Source organism: Ips typographus, linkage group LG3, assembly GCF_016097725.1.
Source record: "Ips typographus isolate SLU linkage group LG3, UJ_Ityp_2.0, whole genome shotgun sequence".
NCBI lineage: Eukaryota > Metazoa > Arthropoda > Insecta > Coleoptera > Curculionidae > Ips > Ips typographus.
The window spans coordinates 16,819,039-16,840,040 of record NC_138424.1 but is presented as its reverse complement, the minus strand read 5'-3'; the positions used below and the strand labels follow the sequence as shown (position 1 = coordinate 16,840,040).

The window sequence follows — 21,002 nt, the reverse complement described above, 5'->3', positions numbered from 1 at the left end:
AGAAGATGCCTTGAGCTTCTTAGACTTCTGCAGGAAGTAAGCCAGGAGCACCTACCTTTTCATCCGTAAAATTCTCTGCATTCTGTTCATCGCACCATTTTTGGTAAACAAGAAACTGTTTTTTGTAAGCCTCGCGAGATTTTTCTGGAAGAAGGCTAGCGATGGCCTCTTATTGGGCGGCCTCTTCAATGTTCATTTTCAAAAAATACGATTTTTCTGGACTCACTCATTTGTTTTGTGCCATAGCAACACTTCCAGGGCACAATAAATTTTAAGTGAATCCACCATGCCAACAACAATCAATAACAACTATCAGTAATACGAGAGTACCGTTGTAACCACTGTTAGTTTTGTAATTTTTTTTATTTTTAATTTCTTGCATTCTAAAGTGCATAAAATAGTATATAAACCTCGTGACTAAAGTGTCTTTTAATCCCTTAGAGAACCACTTTAGTCCCTAGGTTTATAATATACTATTAATAACTAAATGACAGTTAAAACTAATTGACAAAATGGTTGGTTTATCAACTTAGTGAATCCGAATAAAACCTTCAACTTAATTCCCAAAAGTCAAAAGTAGCACTTTAAACAATACCTTTTACATGCACAAAATATTACAATAACAAATCTGTACTTACATTTGTTAAACAATTATGAGGGCAGCTTTCTGGAGGGTTTGGCACTCGCGATTTATTATAGTTCAAGATATGGTTTACTATTTAATTAATTTGTAAACCCGGTGCGGGTTGCAGAATTCAGGACGACTACATTCTGTGGCGTGAGCGGAGTCTTCTGGCTAGGTACTGCCTTCTCCGACGTGGTGCACAGCAAAACTGGATTGATTGGAATGAACTGAACTGAACCCCTCTCTAGGGTACAACTTCCTTTTTATAGCATTCCAGACACTGGTTCCACCAATCAAAACTCCCATACCTGGCTCAAGTAATAAATTTGATTTATTATCCTTCCTGACAATATCGATCGCGCTTGGGGGACAACCACACGCCAGTGTTGCCAACCGTTTCACGTTCTTCGCCGCTACCGGCTATTCAATATTCCGCTACATTTGCCAAAACTCCGATACAACAAAAAAAAAAGTAGCCTAAGCGCGATTAAATGGTATTTTATTTGAGAATTAGTTTTATTTGTTCAGTTTAACTTCAATTCGTAGTTTAAATAGTAAAATTTTTTGGTAAAACTGCAGATTTACGTTTAACTGTATACATACAGTATACATACCACTGCTTTATTTTTACTGTCTGAATATATTTAAATTTCCGCTACTTAAGCTACAATATGTTAATTCCGCCGCTACGCCGCTACAGTAGCGGAATTCCGCTACGGTTGGCAACACTGCCACACGCAACCTAAATCTCATCCGACTCAAAATGCCTGCCGGAGTCCCGGAGTGTGACGTCAGTCGCTACAGAAGGAAACTGTAAATTGATCTGTTTGTCGACAATATTGCAGCAAAAAAAAACTGTAAACTATTACAGTTTTCTTCTATCATTATTCCACTCTAACTTGATAAAGAATGGAAGTTCATTCACACGTTCCATAGACTTATAATACAAGTATAGACCCCGCGAGTCATTCATAAATCGTCTTATTGTTTATGGACAACATCTACTTAGAAAGAAGCGGGCGCGCGGCGTGAGAGACGTAAAAATATGGCCACCAGAGACAGTACACGTGTTTGTTGGTTGTTCAGGTGGGGGCAATGTTTACGCGGAACGCGTTTTAGTCTACCAGTGGCGTACCGTTTTTTTGGTTTAAATGGATTAATTTATATAATTAACCATATCAATTAAAAATTTAAATATCATAGTTTTCCTATTCAAAATTTTGATTCTGCATTCTATACTATGTTATTTTGGACTTTTTATACTGGGTTAACTGAAAACGGCTAAATACTTTCTTTTACACAGGATAGGTATCTACTCCAAAAAAAATGAAACATGTAAAACATACTTTTAAATTATTTTACTCTCTGTTATCTATTGCCAAATCTAGTGCTTATAAACTATATACATTTAAAATAATAGCAACTTATAATTATAGGGCTCTTAATACTAGGTTTTCGAAGTTTTTCTATGTTTATTAATTTATAAAATAAGATTTAAATAAATTCTTTTATAGACTTGAGTACCCATGCCACCTGGGCTATAATTCTTGAAAGCAGGGAACAAGTTTCTGAATAAAGTATTGATAGGATGTGATAGATCAGGTTGACAATGACTGGTGACATTCGGAATCATAATGTGAAAGAAGTTTGTCATTGTCCACTAGTTCAGTCACACATTGTATTAACAGTTCACTTGAAAATCCTTTACATTTCAAGAATTATCCACATATTGTAATACAACTATAAAAGTTGTAATGAAAATGAGCAATATAATGTAAATATAAACTAAAGACAAAATTAACTTATTATTATTGAACCTTACAATCTAACGAGCTGCTTAGGCCTGGTTGTACAATAGTAGTTTAAATGGGTTTAACCTAGGGAATAAGCTAAGAGTATAAGTGTTGAGATATGATCAGTTGAAGCTACTGGTGTTTAAATAAAATGGTCTTCGTCAAGATACTTCTAACTCGATTTTTTTTAATAACATCCATTTTTTTAGCAGTTTCGTGATGGATTCTTATGGTAAAATATTTCCTTAGCACTAATTTGATAAGCCAAAATGCATGGCTTTCTACAGGATCATCGTCAAACAAATGATCGTTAAATTTGTCCAAAATTGTTGAAGGCAATAACTCAAATGCATTTTTAATTAATACGACAATTAGATTATTTGTCTTTTTAAAAATACCTTCTGTTTTGCAATAAAACCTGAAATATTTTTCTGCCACTCTGCAAATTTCAATTACTTGCTCAGAGGCCCTTACTAACTTACCGTACTGTTTCCTTTGTTGAAGCATGGAATTAACTGTTTCACCTTCAAGAAATGTCAGACATTTTGAGCAAGTTACACAGTTGCGCAATATTTTTACTACAAAGCCGGCAATATAAGCAACTACATCAGCTGTGTATAAAGTTAAATTCCATGCTCCAGCCGACAGTTGATTTTTATCAATAGAATTGATGAGAGTTTTTTCAAAAACTATGCTGGACGGATCTTGTAACAAATTGAGGCCATTTTCATTTTGGGTCAGTCTTTGACCACTGCCACATGATAAAATGGTAAGATTGTCCCTGATTCCGACGTTACCTGTTTCAGGTCCAGTGATTTGCGTATAAACTAACAAACGTTTATACGCAACCTGAAACTGTCTGGCAGTGGGATTATTATTAAATCCCCCCTTCGCTCTAATACTTCCAAAAAAAAGTTCAAGATGGTCTTGGGAAAGTTTGTTTGTCAATAAATATTTTAAAATTTTTTTTTCTAATATGTAATCACGGTAAAAGTGTTTTAAGCTATTGAGGGCAATTAAAAAACCTATAAATCCAGTTTTTCGTGATGACTTAATAATAAGCATGTTCGCGTTTGTAACTTTTAAACCTAATATATATTCGATCATTTCCTCAATAAAAGTTAAAATGTTTTCAGCAGTCGCCGGAGAAAATGGTTTTTTAAAGTTATATTTGGCAAATCTGTTTCTAGAGTTAAAGATATCAAATAAATCGTTAAATTTCTGTACAAACGTTGCCGTTGGGCCTGCATTTTGGAAGTTCTCATCTTTCAGGTCACATTCTAAATATATTAGTGCATCAGCTACACTTTTACTGAAGGTTTGTGTGGCTAACTTTACCTTCATCTTTTCCTTATCCCAGTTTAAGTGTCTAAGCCTAAGTTTATTTCCCAAATGCAGGCCTTCAAGCTGTTGCTTATTCACGAGCTTAATTAAAAAGTTCCATTCGATCAGATCTCCATTAGGATCTTGTATAGATAACAAAGATCCTAATGCATTCCGAACCAATTTTATCATGTGACTTGGGTCTGGAAAAATATAAATGTTTTCATTTGTAATTGGATGCGGAAAATATGGTTTTAAATTTTTGACATCTTTGAAGTTACCCCCTAAATTTGTGGCCATTGAAAAATTAACTGGTGCGCCGTCAAAAGTTAAAGATGTGACCTTGATCTCTGCTTCATGCACAAATTCCAAGCATTTGTTAACCAACCGAGCTTTTTCAGGTGCACTTAATCCATCCAGAAGGAAATATCCCACTGGAATTTTCCAGCAGTCATTTAGTGCCACAAGCATAAAAACCAGAACTTCTTTGGCCTCAGGAATCTGATCTGAGTCAATTCCCGTATTTAAGTCCACATAGCCACAGAATTTTTGTCCATCCCATTCCACTTGTTGTCGTATTGACATTTCGTCAAGGACCAAATTACATACCAAAGTTTTATTCTTCTTGGAAGCTTCTTTTTGCTTTATTTTTAAAGCCTCTAAAGCCTCCTTAGTGAAACCTGGGGATCCATCCACTGCAGAGTACCATTTACTTAAGGTATTTAGATGAGGCAATTTCCTATTAAATGTATCCCTAACAAAGTTATATCCTCGGGGAGAATAGAACGCCAATGTTAGGGCGAATGATCTTAAAGTTGCATCATATTTCTGAGTGGTAGATCCATTTAAAATTCTTTCTAAGAGATGGGAGGCTGATCCAGACAATGAAGCCTAAAATAAATTATTGTGTAAAAATCATAGAGTATAAAACAAAGTACTTGTATTATAAGTCTATGGTAAAAATAGATCATAAAAAACTTAAGACAACATACTTGTAACATATTTTCGCTGGATTCTTTTATAAAGTTCTTCTCTTTTAGATATTTTAATAAGCTGTTGGACGATCGAATTCTATTCCTTAAATAGCACACAGTTGACTGAAGACTTTTAATTTTTCTTCGTTGGCTACCAAGTGCTTTCTTTATGATATAGAAGTTTTTTTTTGCTTTTCGGGGAGTTCCAAAATCTTCACTCGAAAGATCACCAGCATATCGTTTTTTTCTAAAAAAAAAACATAATAAACTAAACAAATTTTCCACTCAACTCAACTCAACCACAAACCTCTTTTTTTGAAGATCTTCTCTTGATCTCTTCTGAAATCCATCAACGTCAGATCGGTCGTTTTTCGTCGAGGGCGCAAATTAAAAACTAATTATTCCAATATGGCGCCATAAAAAAAACTTTCAGACCAATTCCCAAAGTAATTAAAAGAAATCCGGAGTTATAAAAGTGTTCGTTTCTTTTTGTCCGGCTTGTTTTCGGGACAATTATTCTAATGCGAATTTGCGAAAAGAAAGTTCCATGAGGGGCAGCAATATCGCTCCGGATTTAAGTTGACAATTAAACAAAAGAACTGAAGTTAACTGATTTTTTCTGCTTTTGGTTAGTATCGATTTTTGGGCCTAATAACAAAAGCTCCCCGAAAATCGTTTAATTTCTTGTTAGGATAATTATTCGGAATCTTGGGACAAAAAAAATTTCTACGATTACTTTTTGGAACTTTCCAATTAGTTTCGAATTTACTTTAGAACTTTTCGGTTACCGTTATTTGACTAACTCCGATTTAATTCTGGTTTTAGCCGCAACTTTGCAAACGCCAGTATTAAGAAGTTAGTTCTGAATTAATTTGTTAGCATTGAATTATTTACGATCTTGATTTTTCTCAAACTTTTAACTGGCATCTGGGGCTCATCTAACTGTTCACCAACTTCTGATGCTGTCAATGTCTCAGGCGATGAGCTTGGTGGAATTGGTACCAATTTATGTTGCTCATTGACATCTCTACCATCACGTAGTTAAAATTAAAATCGTTAAAACAGCCAATTAAAAAAATCATGAAAAAACTTTACCTTCTTGATGGCCCAGGAATTTCATCAAAATCATGGCTTTTAGCTTGGGGAATATCTATAACTTCATCTCCCAGTTTTATTCTAAAAGTATTAAAAAAAATTAACTTCTAAACAACTATAATAAGTAATTAACTTACCGCTTTCTAACAGGGCTTCCTTCTACTGACACAGATTGTAAGAAAACATTATCCCCCTGCAAATAAGCTTCTTCTGAGTTTATAATGTTCATTTTGGGTTGTTGACCCAAAGCAACAGAGGTAGTAGCCTCACTAATAATCGATGAAGTTGAGCTAAACAATTACATTTTTTTAAAAAACAACAGATGATAAATTACCTATCAGGAAAAACAAACAAATTTAGGATGAGATAACAATGAAATACCTGCTGTAAATGTTTAGAATGTGCCCATTATGACAAATAAAAAAGCAAATTTCACATTCAAAACATTAACAATAGGTATTTCATTGCTGTGTTCATTGCTAGGAAATCCTATTTGACATGCACTCCAGCCATAAAGTATTTATACATTTTAAAATGATATACTATTACCTTGAACTACTAAATTCACCACTTGCTGATTCAAATGCAGAGTGAATTGGTAATGGAACAGCACCAGTTTTTAAAATTTTCCAGTCCATCTGAGCCAACCACAAAATCATTTGATTCAAAATGTTTTGAACATATCTCAGCACGGTTTGGAACTGGGTTATCAGAATTTAATCCCAATAAAGACATCCAGATACTACATATATTTGCATCCTTTGGAAATCTAAAAAATAATGGTTACAATATAAATTGTTGCGTTTTTTCCACTATTAACCATATTTTTGATGGCCAATCAAATTTTATTTTTTGTTGTGTTTGTGCCAGACTAGAACTAGAGATTAGACTCTATTATTGACCTAGTCAACAATGACCATTAAGGTAGAGAAAACTAATTTCTCAAGTTACTAATGGGTCAATAATAGTATGTTTATCATGTTAGTAGTGGAAAAAATGTTTTGCAAAAGATTTTGCCATCCATAACTCTAACTACTAAAAGTACATCTTTTTTACATGCAATGTGAAAGTTTACCAAAAACATGCCAAGAACACATAAGAGCAAAAGGATTTTTTGCATGGGTTGCATACAACATTTTTTTTATCAAATCGACTTGTTTGATGACAAAAGCACAACAAATATAGTACATACAGTGACAAAAAGAGGAACTTTTTGCACTAAAAAACAATGAAAAAAGTGCACTTGGAAGTTTGCGGGAACATAAATCATGAGGTGCACCAGCAGCAGCAGCTATACATTTTGTGTAAATCATTGCAAAGAAAATAACATCACATAAATTCAATAGTTTTACTGAACATTTCATTTTAGTTCTGCTGATTATGCTTCCCCTGTTATCCCCACGCTACGCCAATGGACAACCACATGTTTTTAGGTTAGATATATACTCACCGGTGAAATGATAAATTTGCACCCTTTTCTTGGTAATCACAAGTTTTACAAATAAAACACTGCCGCACCATGATTTGTATTTAGTCACAAAAGTCCGTAAATCACTTCAAAAACACAAGATAACACACTCCGAACGACAAAACATCAGAATCACAAAACAAAATGGCTAGAAACAGTTATGAATGGAGGAATAGTGGAGTTGTAAAACGAGCATTACGCGATGTTGCCAACTCAACGCTTTCTATACATATTAGTAATGTTTAAAGACATTTATTTGGCGAATTTTACTGTAATCAATAGCAACAATAATTGTTACAATACTTTTTTTATTTAAATATCGATTTAAACGTAATTGAAACATACACCCACGCATAAACTTTGATACTGGCTGTATACAACTGACAACACCGCATTTTGGCTTTGTTTATCTTGCCAATAACCAAACTTGTAAATAAAGGCCTCTATACTTTGTTTTATACTCTATGACACGTTCATTCATAATCTGATTCGAAAATCATGAATGGAGGTGAAGCTCATTGATAGAATGGGGCTTGCAAGTATGCAATAATATTTTAGCCTATTTCGCCTTGGTTTTGTCACAGACTTTTGGCAATGTATGAGGAAATGTGAAATATGCATGTGCTGTGCATTTGGTGTGATTAAGTGCGTTAATTAAATAATAACAGAATACTTCCAATTGTGGTTTGGCTCATTCTAACTCATAGAATTTCATTTCTTCATCCATGAGAGTTGAAAACATATTGTAGAAAATTCTCCAGAGACATTATAGTCTTTCTTACCAACCTACACCAGATCAATGTAATAATTTCAACTTGATTTTTCTCTTTATATTCAAGCATTTGCCCTTGATTTATATGGCTTTATTTTCATTACTCATATATCTTTCATAAAATCATTATATTAGGCTATGAAGGCTTTCACGGCCGGTCAAAACTGAAATATGAAAGTTATCCGGGCTTATAAGCCGCCAATGGACCACGGGTTATAATTAAAAATAATTTTTTAATTTTAAATTAAATAATTTTTAAAATAAAAAAAAAATTATTTATTTTTTTTTTTTTTTTAAATGTGACTTGAAAATTTTTTAACAATACTTGTTTGTTATCTGCATATATCAAAAATACACATAATGATTATAAAATATATACTTTTATTCATTCAAAAAACGTATTATTACTACACTCATATGTACATATTATATGTTATATTATTATATTTCTACAAACTACCTTAAAATAAATAACAAAACGTAATGAATAGTTTGGGCAAAGTTGGCAGATTTATCCAGCATAAGAACCTTATTTTGTTTGTTTATTTTAAAATCCCTAAGAAAAAGCAGCATTTTATCATAAACAAATATGAATGTTTTACATAGATTTGCGGCTTTGTTTGAAGATAGGCAAATAAAGTGAAACTAATGACTATTTTCAGGTAGATATCACTGTTCAAACTTTGTTGGACTTGCCACATCCACAACCTACATCAGAATTTGGACTTTCTAAACAGGTGAATTAGGTAGGTACTTTTAGTATCATAAGTAAACTATAATAACTATTCAAATAGATTTGTAGGAGAATCACAGTTACAGTAGTGGACAAAACCTGTCAGAACATTGAAAATTGGGTTGGTTAATCTCGTGGAATGATCACTTTCAAAGTTATCTGGTTTAGTTACTTTTGTGTTGTGTTTTCTTTTGTTCATGTGTTTAAGTTCAACCACAGGTTCAACACAACATAACTGTTTTGTTTGTTGTACCTATGTTGTATGTAAATAAAAGGGATTTTTTGGAATCACTGATCAGATTTTTTTCCTAGATTTACAAGTTAAGGTATCTTAGTGTAACGAAGTTAGGAATATTTTTTGCTTTGTTTACTAAGCCGTCCGTTAGTGCCGTTGGTTTTGCGGCGATATGCAGATAAGGGAACTATTAATAGAAGCCGTTTAGTAAAGTAACCAGTGCTAGTACTTTGCCAAAATACGATAAGCCGTATTTTTAAGTTATTATATTTTCTCAGGATTGGCCAGTCCGATTTTTACCGTTCTTGTTGGAAACAATTGCTAGAATTACAGCGTTTACAACAACGCTGCAGTATGATAGCGCGTAATAGGAAATTAGTGGTTTACGACTTTCCTTGTAATTATAATTCACGAGTTGACGTAGCTGTGTAGGCGTACCCTTTTCGTCGAGTACGCGTAACGCGAGTACCGCCCACTACCCAAAAGTGGGGAATCGGGTCTATAAAACTAGCGTGCAGCGCTCGTTCATTCTCTGTTGCGACCGATAGCCCCCCCGAGCAACATCTCAACCTCCCAGCAGCACAGTAAGTATACCTGTTTAGTGGCTAGCCCTCCTAGTGCACTGTGTACCTGTTATTTGAACACCGAGGCTCGCTAGACCGGTTGTTCGTTCCTTGTTTACTCCAACCCTGTAGCGTCGTGGTTCGCTAGACCGGGCGCTGCTTTAACGTTCACGTCACCAGTTTTCATTGCAAACGCTACATGGTTCGCTAGACCGGGCGTTTGCACCGTTAGTCCCAGCCCGGCCATTTTTCCGGCCCTTTTACTTCAGTAGCATCGTGGCTCGCTAGACCGGGTGCTACGCCATAGATCCGGCATTGTAGGTTTCTATACAAACACTACATGGTTCGCTAGACCGGGTGTTTGTATACTTTTCCCCGATAGGCCAATTTCCGGCCCTAGTTCACTCTGTAGCGTCGAGGTTCGCTAGACCGGGCGCTACACGATAGTTCCACCTTCAACACAAACGCTACGTGGTTCGCTAGACCGGGCGTTTGTGTCATTTAGTAGCCGGCCGCACTTCCTGGCCCTGTCTTTTGTTGACTACGCTACATGGTTCGCTAGACCGGGCGTAGGAAGCAAGTTTCTAAATCCTGTTGCCAACAAGAACCACTACAAGGCTCGTATAGACCGGGTGGTTCAGTAATACCCTTTTCCAACTCTGTTACCGACCCGTGACACCGTAACTTTATTTGCACTAGGACGGTTAATTGCAATGAATAAAAAAATGTAAACATAGCAGGAAGGAGCAATAGCAAACAAAGTGGGTGACAGAAACAAGGGGGAGGGGGTAATATGGCGGCCGTCAATACTTGTTAATCTTGTCCACTGTACAACTTAATTTAAATTTGCAAAACTCAACTGTTAAAGAACCACAAACTAACACTATACTACAACAAATACAAACAACAAATTTTTGCGGGTTTGAAACTCCAAACTTTCAATGACTTTGCGTCAATTCAACTGCGCAGTAGGCGAATGCGCAATCAAAGTAGGTGGACTTCCGTCCCCCTCGCTTAACCCTTTCATGCCCAATTTTTCAGAATTTGAAAGAAAAAAATATTTGTATTACTTTTTGTGCTCCGGTATGTTCATTTTTACCGTAAAATGTTGTATTTCTATAAAAGGAGCGGAAATATTGATTTTGAACAATGACTCCATATGGCGTCATTGGGCAGATAGGAAAAACAAATACAAATAACAGTTCTTAATTTAATTTTTATTTTTTTACGTGAAATTCAACAAAGCAGTTTTTTGTATTAGTAAAGCACAAAGCAACTTTACATTTAACGCATCCAAGCCTGGAATAAGATGTTTTGCACTGCCTGCATCGCTGCTTTGGATCCAAATGAGTTGGAAAATGACCGTAAGAGTCATATCGAACATCATCAACTGGAGTTGGCATGGTGATTTTTTTCTTGTTCTGCATGGCTGTAAGCAAAGTGGGTGATCCCACAGGTGAACTCTCAGTGCTTGTAGGCCTCCCCCTTTTTCTAAATAGAGTACAGACATTTTTTTGAAGAAGAGCATTCCCGATATCGGCTCTAAAATCTATCAGACTTTTATGTTTCGTGCCTCTCAAGTTGCAGTCCTTTCTATATAATAACCACGCATTTACGATAGCTACATCAATTAAATGGAAAATAATGCGAAGGTAGTACCGCTTCACACCATGTTTTATACGGTATAATGACACTAACATGTCATTCAAGTCGACGCCACCCATATAGGAATTATATTCCTTTATTATATCTGGACGATCTACATCGATATATTTTTTTTCTGTCGTCGACCATCTTTTGACTACACCGATTGGATAAATTCCTGTATAGTTTGAAGCAATATGTACAGTTTTATTGTCATACCAATTTGCAACTATAATATTTTTATTTTGGTCTGTTGCGTAGTCAAACGATCCTCTTCCTTCCGATTTCAACTCCTTCTCGTTTTTCAAAATGTTGCATTTCATTCTCGCTAAACGTACAGTACCACATGCCAAAATACCATGACTTTTTAGGTCACTAAGCAATTGGTACGATGTAAACCAGTTGTCCATAAATAGCTTGTGGTTTTTGTTATGTGGTAAACTTTGACATAATCGCAATACAATGTCACCACTTATGCCTAAGTCTGTAGGATTAGTCACAGTACCCTTTCCGACGTAGATCTCGAAATCATGAACAAAACCGCATGCTCCCGCTCTTGCAAAAATTTTAATTCCCCACTTATGTGGTTTATTCTTTATATATTGCTTTAAACTTGAACGCCCTTTGAAAGGAATCATGATTTCATCAATTGCTTGATGCTCCCCATTTGGCACTTTTCCGAAATTTTTACGGATGGCATCTACAAATGGTCTAACTTTGAATAGTTTATCATAACCCTCTTCATTCCTTGTTTTCATTTCAGAATTGTCGTTGAAATGGAGCATAGCGCGGAGTTTTTCAAACCTATTTCTAGGCATAACATCAGCAATGATAGGAAGACGAGTTGCATTCGCCCAGAACATTCTAAAAGCAGGCATTTGAATAATTCCACTCATAATGTGAATGCCTAGAAACTGACACATTTCAGTATAGTTAGTATTTACTGATCTGAAATTTTTCTGTACAGAATATAAATTTGTTTGCTCCACAATGTTATTTATGATGTCATCATCAATAAACATTTTGAAATAACTTAGTGGCGTTATTTCATCGTCAGATATAGGTGTAAAGCTTTCTTCATAACGCGTACTTGTCGGATCTATATCTTTTTTTATCCATTTTGGAATCCTTTTTCTCACCAACTTATTTCTAATTTCCGATAGCGGTAACAGATCTTCTGGATCTTCAGGTTCTTCTGTTTCAGTTTCCCCCTTGTCTTCATAGTTTTCTGTTTGAGATTCAATTTCAACAGAAATTCTTCTAATGTGAGACGGAACAGGATTCTGCATCACTTCATAGGATTCCTGACTGTTGCTAACTAAGATTTCTTCATTTTCGCTGTCCAAGTCTTCAATATCTACATCAGAAACGTCACCTTCCATCAGAAGCAACAAATTGTTTGCCTCAGTAGGTGATAATCCAACGTAATCAGACATAATAAAAACCTGCAACAGTAATTGATTTTAACCAAAATTTTAACCTTGGCGCTCAATGACTCCATATGGAATCATCAAGTTCAAAGTCGTGTAATGACAGTAACAATTTGGAAATCACCATAATATTGCATAGAGCTCTTGATTAGATCTAACTAAAGGTAAATAAGCAAAAATTACAACTATATACTTACGTTTCTTCAAAAAAGACTCACAAAATAACCGCCTATTATTTATGCGCACAACTACTGACAATTGAACATGTAATAAAAAAAGAGGTTATGCCTGCGTTTTTGTTTTGATACTCTAGTGCCATCTATTGGTAACGATAAAGTGTAGGTTTAGTAAAAAACAAATAATGGGAAAAGAAATCTGCCTGATATTAACAAATTTAGTTACCTACGCCATATGGCATCACTGGGAAGGAAAGGGTTAATGCACAAACGAGTTATAATTTGTATTATTGTTACCTCCTGATACTTGTTCTTTTTACTCATTGGTTAATTGCTTAGTTGTAAACATAGACCTGCTTTGTCCCCGTAATTAACTTTGAATCAGCTTGTACCTGTAACTTCATTGCATTGCGTGGCTTTTTAACTTTCTGCATTATACCGTTGACCTGTCTTGCATCGCATCCGACCCGTACCGTAAATAAGTTGCACACTCCCACTCTCGTACTTGTCTAATTAAGGGGGGGGGGGGGTTTAAGATACGCTTATTTGCATAATTATTTGGTTTAGTTAAGTTTGCTGGCATTTTAAATTAGGCAAAGAGAATATACGTTAGTTGATTGGTACTTTTGGCTTTTATGAGCGTTGTCACCAACTGAACCACTGTTACCACAGATTGACGGGAACCTTGTCTACAGCTGTTTAAAAGCTACCAAGGCATACGAATTGTCTTTTCCTGGTTCACATTTCGAAAACTCTAAAAACATTCTTAAAACCCGGTGGCGCCCGAGGCAATTCTCATTAACTTTTGTTCTAGAACACACTTTAATTCGAACTCCCGAATAAATAGCGTCACACTTATATCCAAAGTATACTCTGCATGCAGTGTTACGTATTACTTTATAAGGTTAATTGACATGTAAAAATAAGCAGGAATCCGGTCCTGAAACTAAAAAGTTTGAACTCCACAAGTATAAGACGCTCTAGTTTTCGTTTTATGGAAAGTAGAACGTATTTGCCTGTTTCAAAAAATACAGAAACATTAACCATTTCTAATTAACTTCAAATCCTTTTGGAGAAGATTGTTTTATCAAAAATTGATGTAATGTCCTCAATCAAATGCTTTTCCTTCATTGATTTCTGTAAAAATAAAAATATGCCATTAGTATGCAAACGCAAGTATTAAATGATTAACTTAAATCATTTCTGGCATATTAAAAATAACTCCACAAATTTGCATTGTTTGTCTTACTTTCACTTTGCCTTACTAAGCTGAATCAAGGCTAAAGCAAAGAGTAACTAATTTCATAAAGAGAAGACACTGGGCCTAAAAGCTTTGATGTTTGCCGACACGTTTCGTTGACCTCGGCTCTTTAAACTGGTAGTACAAGGACGTTGCCGGTATTTACAAAATTTGTGGCAATGCGGTGTTGCCATTTCTGAAATCATAGTTTCAGCAGAGAGTTTTGGATTAGAAATAGCGTTTTCAGAATTGACTGCTGAGATAGAGATGAAACCCGAAAATATTCTTAGTCTTTGTTTGACATTTTATTTAATAACAATTACATGGTATATAAAGTATTAAGAGATACTTCTAAGTCATCTTTTAACTTTTCAATTTCTGTCTTTAAAATTGCATTTTCACTCTGCAGTTTAGATTTTCGCGGAGTTGAAGAACTTAGAACATTCTCAGTTTGGGTTTCTACAGGTGAACATAAGGGTGGAGTTACAAATATGTAGACTGAGGTTGAAGTGGTGGAAGAATTTCAATATTCTGGAGAATATTTATTTTCTGTCCCTTGCTTGAACAACCAGCGTCGAGTCCAGGTTGGACCTGCTGATCTAAAATGTAAAAAATATCATAGTTTGCTAACTCTATATTGCACTAATGAAATGTGGTTCACTTACATGTTTCAGTTATTGTATATTTGCGTGGCTCGGCACTGAATAATAGGCCTGAAGATTTATCTCGACCATCTTTGAACATGTCTAAATCAAAATGAACACTGCAAACTCTATAATTGTTGTAACATTTTTCAGCACTCGTGCCCAAGAGGTCTTCACGGCCGCATTGCCTCAGCCAATGAAAGCATCTGCAATAATGCAGTGTTAATTAAACTGTGTATTTTTTAAGAAAATTCTGAATACTTACTTTACTTCATCTTTTGGAATTCTAAAATATTTGATGCTTAAATCAGAACTGCTTTTTCTATTCATGCATCCTTTGTAAATACAGTTTGTCCCACTGGATCGGATCTTTTGCTGAGACTCTGACATTGTTTGTAGAAAAGAGCACTATATACACTAGGGACCAAAGCAAATTTACAGAATTCACACTATATTAATAAATAGCCCGTACACGTTTTATAAAACAGCAAAAATTATCACTTAAGTTGAAGATGGCGCCCCCATTGCGTAGGTCCCCTGTTGGCCAAGCGCCATCTTCCCGACTAAACGTGTACTTCGAAAATTTTTAAGTATATCGATCGCGCTTGGATGTTTGCGACGATGCCACTTTGTCAACTATGTACCTATAACTTGAGAGTGCAAATGATATACTCAAGAAAATGCACTAACATTTTTAAAAAAATTAGACTTAACCCGAACAGCCCAATACCAATATCTACTATATTGCTCGTAACTAACCTAACCTATAACTTATAAAATCATTTTATTTAATTACTTAATCAGATACTTCAATAACCGCCATTTGCACCGTCGTACTTTAAGCTAAGCTTAAGTTAAGTGTAGTTCAGAGTGTGACTTTTTTCACCTAAACTGTCACAGTCTGACCCACACTTAACTTAAGCTCGGCTTACAATACGGCGATGCAAATGGGGGTAAGTATCGTTCGGATTCTTGAGAATAAATAACCCATTAATGTTTGTTAATCGATCATTTCAGAAAGTAAATATATACATTGCATATTATCAAATAAATAAAATGAAAATAGAACTTTGAAACATAACTTATGTTACCAAATAATCATAGTAAGTTGCTAACCAAGTTAGCCTCTCCCATGATCCTTATTGGTTTTAAGTCCCTGCATGTGAATACGTCAATAATATTCAAAGAATGGCTTATTTAAGTCAATATAGTTATTAATAATATTAATAGTTATTGTCAATATAAGTCTAAATATAAGATTAATACTAGATTAATTACACATTATTATAAAAATAACCATCACAAAGACTTTTTATTATTACAATTGGCAACGTTGCATCAAACGAACAGTAGGTTCGATGAGATTTATGCCCAACGCACACTATGCTGCTTTGAGATTTAGGCTCGTAGCTACCTTGTGCCATAAATCAGGATCATTTTCTGTGACGTATGCTGAATAGGAAAACTCTACACACAAATCAACAACATACAGACTTCCAAACAAATTTCCCTGTAAAATGATTTTATTATTTTTGATTACTGATACTTCACCATTTTTAAATAAAATTGATAATCCTTTTTGTTCAATTTTCTTCACTGAAAGCAGATTGTGTGATAGATTTTCACACACCAAAACTTTTTCTAGGGTTACTTTTTGTCCACATTTAGTTTTCAGGCTAAGATTTCCTTCCCAATGTGCTTCAACCACTACTCCAAGTATTGCAACTCTTATTTTATGATGTACTTGCTTTCTGTCAGTTATAAACTTTCCCAGATCACTATTAACTAAGTGATTTGTAGCTCCACTATCCACTACAAACTTACAGTCAAGAACATACTGCAGTTCACTAAATCTGAGTGTCCATGTTTGTGGTCATAAACGCAATGTCTTCTTCAGTAACATGACATTGTTCTCTTCTTTTAGGACATTCTGTATTTTTTTGGTTAGGGTTTCCTGATCGGTTTCCACTATAACTTGTCTGTTGCTGTCCACCTTGATGGTACCCACAATAGTTTCCAGCATTCTTTTGATTTGCCCTGGTTTTCATCCATCGGTTTGATTGTCTACAGTCACCTAATATTGAGTTCTGGAAGTACTGAACTGGATAAAACTATACAAAAAACCACAAATAAACAAACAAAACATTTCAAACACACTTTCCACCCTTCATTGTTAAATTCGTGTGGGTTAAAATGGGGGAGGGAAAAAGTCACAATCTGCCCCCTTTTGTAATTTCAACCCTCGTGTCGATAAGGGAACGCTATTGCGCACGACTCGATTTTTCATCTGGGCCAAGGAGTTTTTTCTTTGCAGTGCCAAAAAATCAATTTTTCTACTTAATATTATGTCACCAATTGAAATTTCTTCCAGAAACAAAAGGAAAAAGGCCGAGTGGAACTGGAACGAGTGCATACAGTGGAAGCGGCCCAATCGTTCTTTACCAACGAGGAAGTGGGCATCGAAGGGGATTTTCACCCGTTTCTGGTCGGCTACCATCAAGACGAGGACTACACGTTGTTTCTGTTAGCTTGAACAACGTCGATAGGATTTATTGGATTATGGACATCAGGAGAGGTAAGAGACCGTGAACGTTAAAAAGAGGAAGGAACAATTTGATTTTAGTGTGTGCCTACAATCGAAACATCCGAAGTTATTATCATCCGGGCCCTTGGAACGGGTGCAGATGGTACTGTTGCCGGGGAAACGATCAAACCCAGTCCCATCATGCCGTGCGGCTGCACTCCCGGCACCCCCTCCGTCAAACAGAAGGACAGTCAACCGGGGGTGGTTAGAACCAAAGTGGTAGTCGCCCTCTACAATTACAAAGCCATTGAATGTGGAAATTTAAGCCTTGAAAAGAACATGGAATATGAGGTGATGGATGATAGTCAACAACACTGGTGGAAAGCTCGAGACGCTAAAGGGTAAGTCTTCTTGTGTCAGTTAGTTTTTTCCAAAATTTTGCATTAATGTATGTATGCACACGCTGACCTTTTCGTTTGGAATTTACAAATAGAAATTGTAAATTATTATCACCGGTGCTGCATTAGTAATTATCATTGTGTGTTGTACCGTTATAACACCTTAATCATATTAATGCGACCGGTTACAATCGCTAGACTAACTGTAGTCGCTGAAATATATAATTGCACATTTCAGCAATGTGGGCTTCATCCCCAGCAACTATGTGAAAGAGAAAGAATTGCTCGGATTGCAGCAATACGAGTGAGTTATCCGTTTACAGTTCAGTCACAGTCACAGTACAATCAGCGTCAAAAATTAATATTTGAAATTTCAGTTGGTACGTGAATGACATGTCCAGGCAACGGTCCGAATCGTTACTCAAACACGAAGACAAGGAAGGTTGTTTTGTTGTACGGAATTCGTCCACTAAAGGATTGTACACCTTGTCATTCTACACCAAAATGTAAGTTGATTTTTAAATTGTCAAACGTCCGTAAAATGTTATTGAACACTGAAACACCGTTGACGTTTAGTTAGCCGTTTTAGAGTTACTATTGTTTTGATTCAAAAGAGACGCCATAGCACTATAGCAAATCTAAAATCGCCACAAGGTGTCAAATATACAGTCCAACTCTGTACGCTACTCTGTACTACATAAATGAATTATGTTTTTCTGTTCATATCATTAATAAGCAAGGAATTGATTCGAAACTTACACCTGGGTATACTAGGTGTTTTAGTTAAAAACTAACATCCGCCTAACTGTAAAACGGTAATTTTTGAATTATAAACATACTTTTGGTTGGTCTTAGCTCACCTTGTATAAGCCTTAAAGAGTATTATTATTTAGTTCTGAAATACAGTGTTTTTAAGAATTGGTAGTATAATATTGTGTTTATTTATGTGAAAACAAATTAATTTGCCTAGTTCAGATATACCAAATGAATTGGGTAGAATACGTAGATAATGTAGTAGTTTTCTAGTAATCTTTGATTGCGTACTTTTACAGTTCTCTACCACACGTCAAAACACTACCATATCAAAAAGAACTCAAAGGGTGAGTTTTTCCTCACCACATCGGAAAAACATTGTTACAATCGATCTCGGAGCTGATCAAACTACACAAGCACAACAGCGGCGGTTTGGGTTCCCGGCTAAAAACCAGCCTTGTTACAGGCCTGCGCCGGCTACTGCCGGTCTAAGTCATGGTAGTTGCCTAGTAGTGCCCCTAAGCAGGTTTTACACCAACGTTTTAATTCAAAGAAATTGGAAACATTTATTTTATCAAATTTTATGCTTCAAATAAATCACGAACTTCTTGGAGCATAAAGTGATTTGATTTTACATTATCAAACTGTTATGTCAAAGTTGTCAATGAAAACAGTTTGACCAAACCCAACCAACCAAGTGAATTTAGTGTTTAGGCGGTAATAGTTACAGATTATTTGTTTTTCTGGTATTTTTGATATTTTTATTTTGAAATTTCATAATCATCTGAATACTGTGTTTATGTATTGAATTTTGCAGCTTTCACTCTCACTTTTTCGTTTTTGTCTGTGGCAGTTGGCATTACGCTAAACGGCAAGTTTTTTTTTATTTGAAGGTAAATTGACATTCAATTTTGTTTTGATATATTCGTCATTGAAGCAGCTTTATGAATTTCTTTGACATCAAAGCGCGGTGTAAAACCGCTTTAGAACGATCAAAATAACCTTAAAGATTTTTAGACAAATGGGAAATCGATCGTAGCGAGCTGATGTTGTTGGAGGAGCTCGGTTCGGGTCATTTCGGGGTGGTGCGCAGGGGAAAATTGCGCGGGACAATTGACGTTGCCGTTAAAATGATGAAGGAGGGCACCATGTCTGAGGACGACTTATTGAAGAAGCTAAAGTCATGACGTAACAGCTTTTTAGTGGTGTTTTTTTTTTCTTATTTAATTTTGAACTGTTTACCAGAAAACTGCAGCATGCTAACGTAGTCCAACTGTACGGGGTGTGCAGCAAAAACGACCAATTTCATTGTGATGAGTACATGCGTCATGGGTCTTGTTGAACTACTTGCGCAGACACGAACAATCTTTGTCGACCAATCAGGGCTGCTATGACATGTGCTACAGGTTTGCAAGGGCATGGCCTACTTGGAACGGAACAACTATATTCATCGTGATTAGCTGCAAAGAACTGTCTAGTGGCACTGACAATATTGTTAAAGTATGATTTGGGATTGGCTAGGTAATATCACAGTACACCAAATGTCAGAATTTTAAAAACAAAACGATATTTCAGGTACGTTTTGGATGGTCATACACGTCATCGGGAGGTTCAAAATCGGACGTTTGGGCCTACGGCGATCTGATGTGGGAGGTGTTTACGTGCGGTAAAACGCCGTACGGCCGAATGAAAAACTCTTGAAAGTAGTGGAACGAGTTCAAAAAGGAATCATTTTGGACAAACCTAAAGCCTGTTTCAAGGAGGTTTATGATGTATGTTTAGCCAATTTTTTTTGAATAATAGTAACAGTATTTGTGTGGTTAGGTAATGAAAAAGTGTTGGTCTCCGCTACGGAAAACCAACCCTCATTTCGCTCTCTCAAAGATACACTAGAATGTGTCGCAAGGCATCTTGGTCGATTGACTGGCGCGACTCGTGTGTGAAACCGTCACGCGGGGTACTTTGCCCATTTCTGCGGGCGAAGCCTCGTGCAGCTGGGTTCCGTAGTGTATGTAGGTTAGTCCGTTAGTTTTTTATTAGAGAAAACAATGAAAATTAGTTTATGTGGCAACACTGTACGTTAAATGTCAACAAGTAGTAGTCTAAAAACAAGTAATAAAAATTATGTAGCCGGTCTTTTCACTCTTTGTATTTTGCACTTTTACCATATATAATTAAACAGTTAAAATTCCCAAAGTGTTTTATTAAGTCTACAAGAGCTACTCTGCAAAATTTTTTAATCCGGGCAGAAAACCATTAAAGACAATAAATCCTAAATCGCTTTATCTTTCGGTAATATCAAACGGGGGGAGTAGTAGACAAGGAAATTTGAGGTTTTTTTGACAGATTTGTGATCCTAAACCTTGAAAAAAAAAGTGCCAATAATCCTCGTTTGCTTGGATTTGTAATGTAAATAATCAAATTTACTAGTTTTGATTCGTGACGTTGGTGTGATATAGATTGCTACTTACTCGATTTAATTGTAGGCGTGGATTTGATACTGATTTTACCATTTTTTTTTTGTTTTTTAATTTGACGCAACACTCGTGTATTACCGTGTAGTTTTGACGTGAGCGGGACTCTCTTTTACTTTTTATAACCAGCTCGGTTTT

General features: G+C 35.7%; 2 protein-coding genes, 1 long non-coding RNA gene and 1 pseudogene across 3 annotated transcripts; 2 read left to right on the top strand and 2 right to left on the bottom strand.

Annotated features, from left to right (window-relative positions):
• Positions 1-1,970: 1,970 nt before the first annotated feature.
• Positions 1,971-6,435, bottom strand: LOC145725761 (uncharacterized). The gene is made up of 6 exons (XM_081974602.1): positions 6,360-6,435; positions 5,948-6,100; positions 5,811-5,891; positions 5,023-5,742; positions 4,734-4,962; positions 1,971-4,632 (listed from the first exon to the last, which is right to left on the bottom strand). Exons 2-4 carry the CDS (start codon positions 6,037-6,039, stop codon positions 5,583-5,585), a joined length of 333 nt encoding a protein of 110 aa, XP_081830728.1. The 5' UTR covers positions 6,040-6,100; positions 6,360-6,435; the 3' UTR covers positions 1,971-4,632; positions 4,734-4,962; positions 5,023-5,582.
• Positions 6,436-8,402: 1,967 nt separating this feature from the next.
• Positions 8,403-9,071, top strand: LOC145726280 (uncharacterized). Its single transcript, XR_014177552.1, has 2 exons — positions 8,403-8,796; positions 8,845-9,071. It is a non-coding gene; the product is annotated as an uncharacterized LOC145726280 (long non-coding RNA).
• A 5,291-nt stretch (positions 9,072-14,362) lies between these two features.
• Positions 14,363-15,091, bottom strand: LOC145726287 (52 kDa repressor of the inhibitor of the protein kinase-like). Its single transcript, XM_081975305.1, has 3 exons — positions 14,981-15,091; positions 14,737-14,921; positions 14,363-14,670 (listed from the first exon to the last, which is right to left on the bottom strand). Exons 1-3 carry the CDS (start codon positions 15,043-15,045, stop codon positions 14,555-14,557), a joined length of 366 nt encoding a protein of 121 aa, XP_081831431.1. The 5' UTR covers positions 15,046-15,091; the 3' UTR covers positions 14,363-14,554.
• A 2,168-nt stretch (positions 15,092-17,259) lies between these two features.
• LOC145726515 (tyrosine-protein kinase Btk-like) lies at positions 17,260-20,586 on the top strand (annotated as a pseudogene).
• Positions 20,587-21,002: the final 416 nt, after the last annotated feature.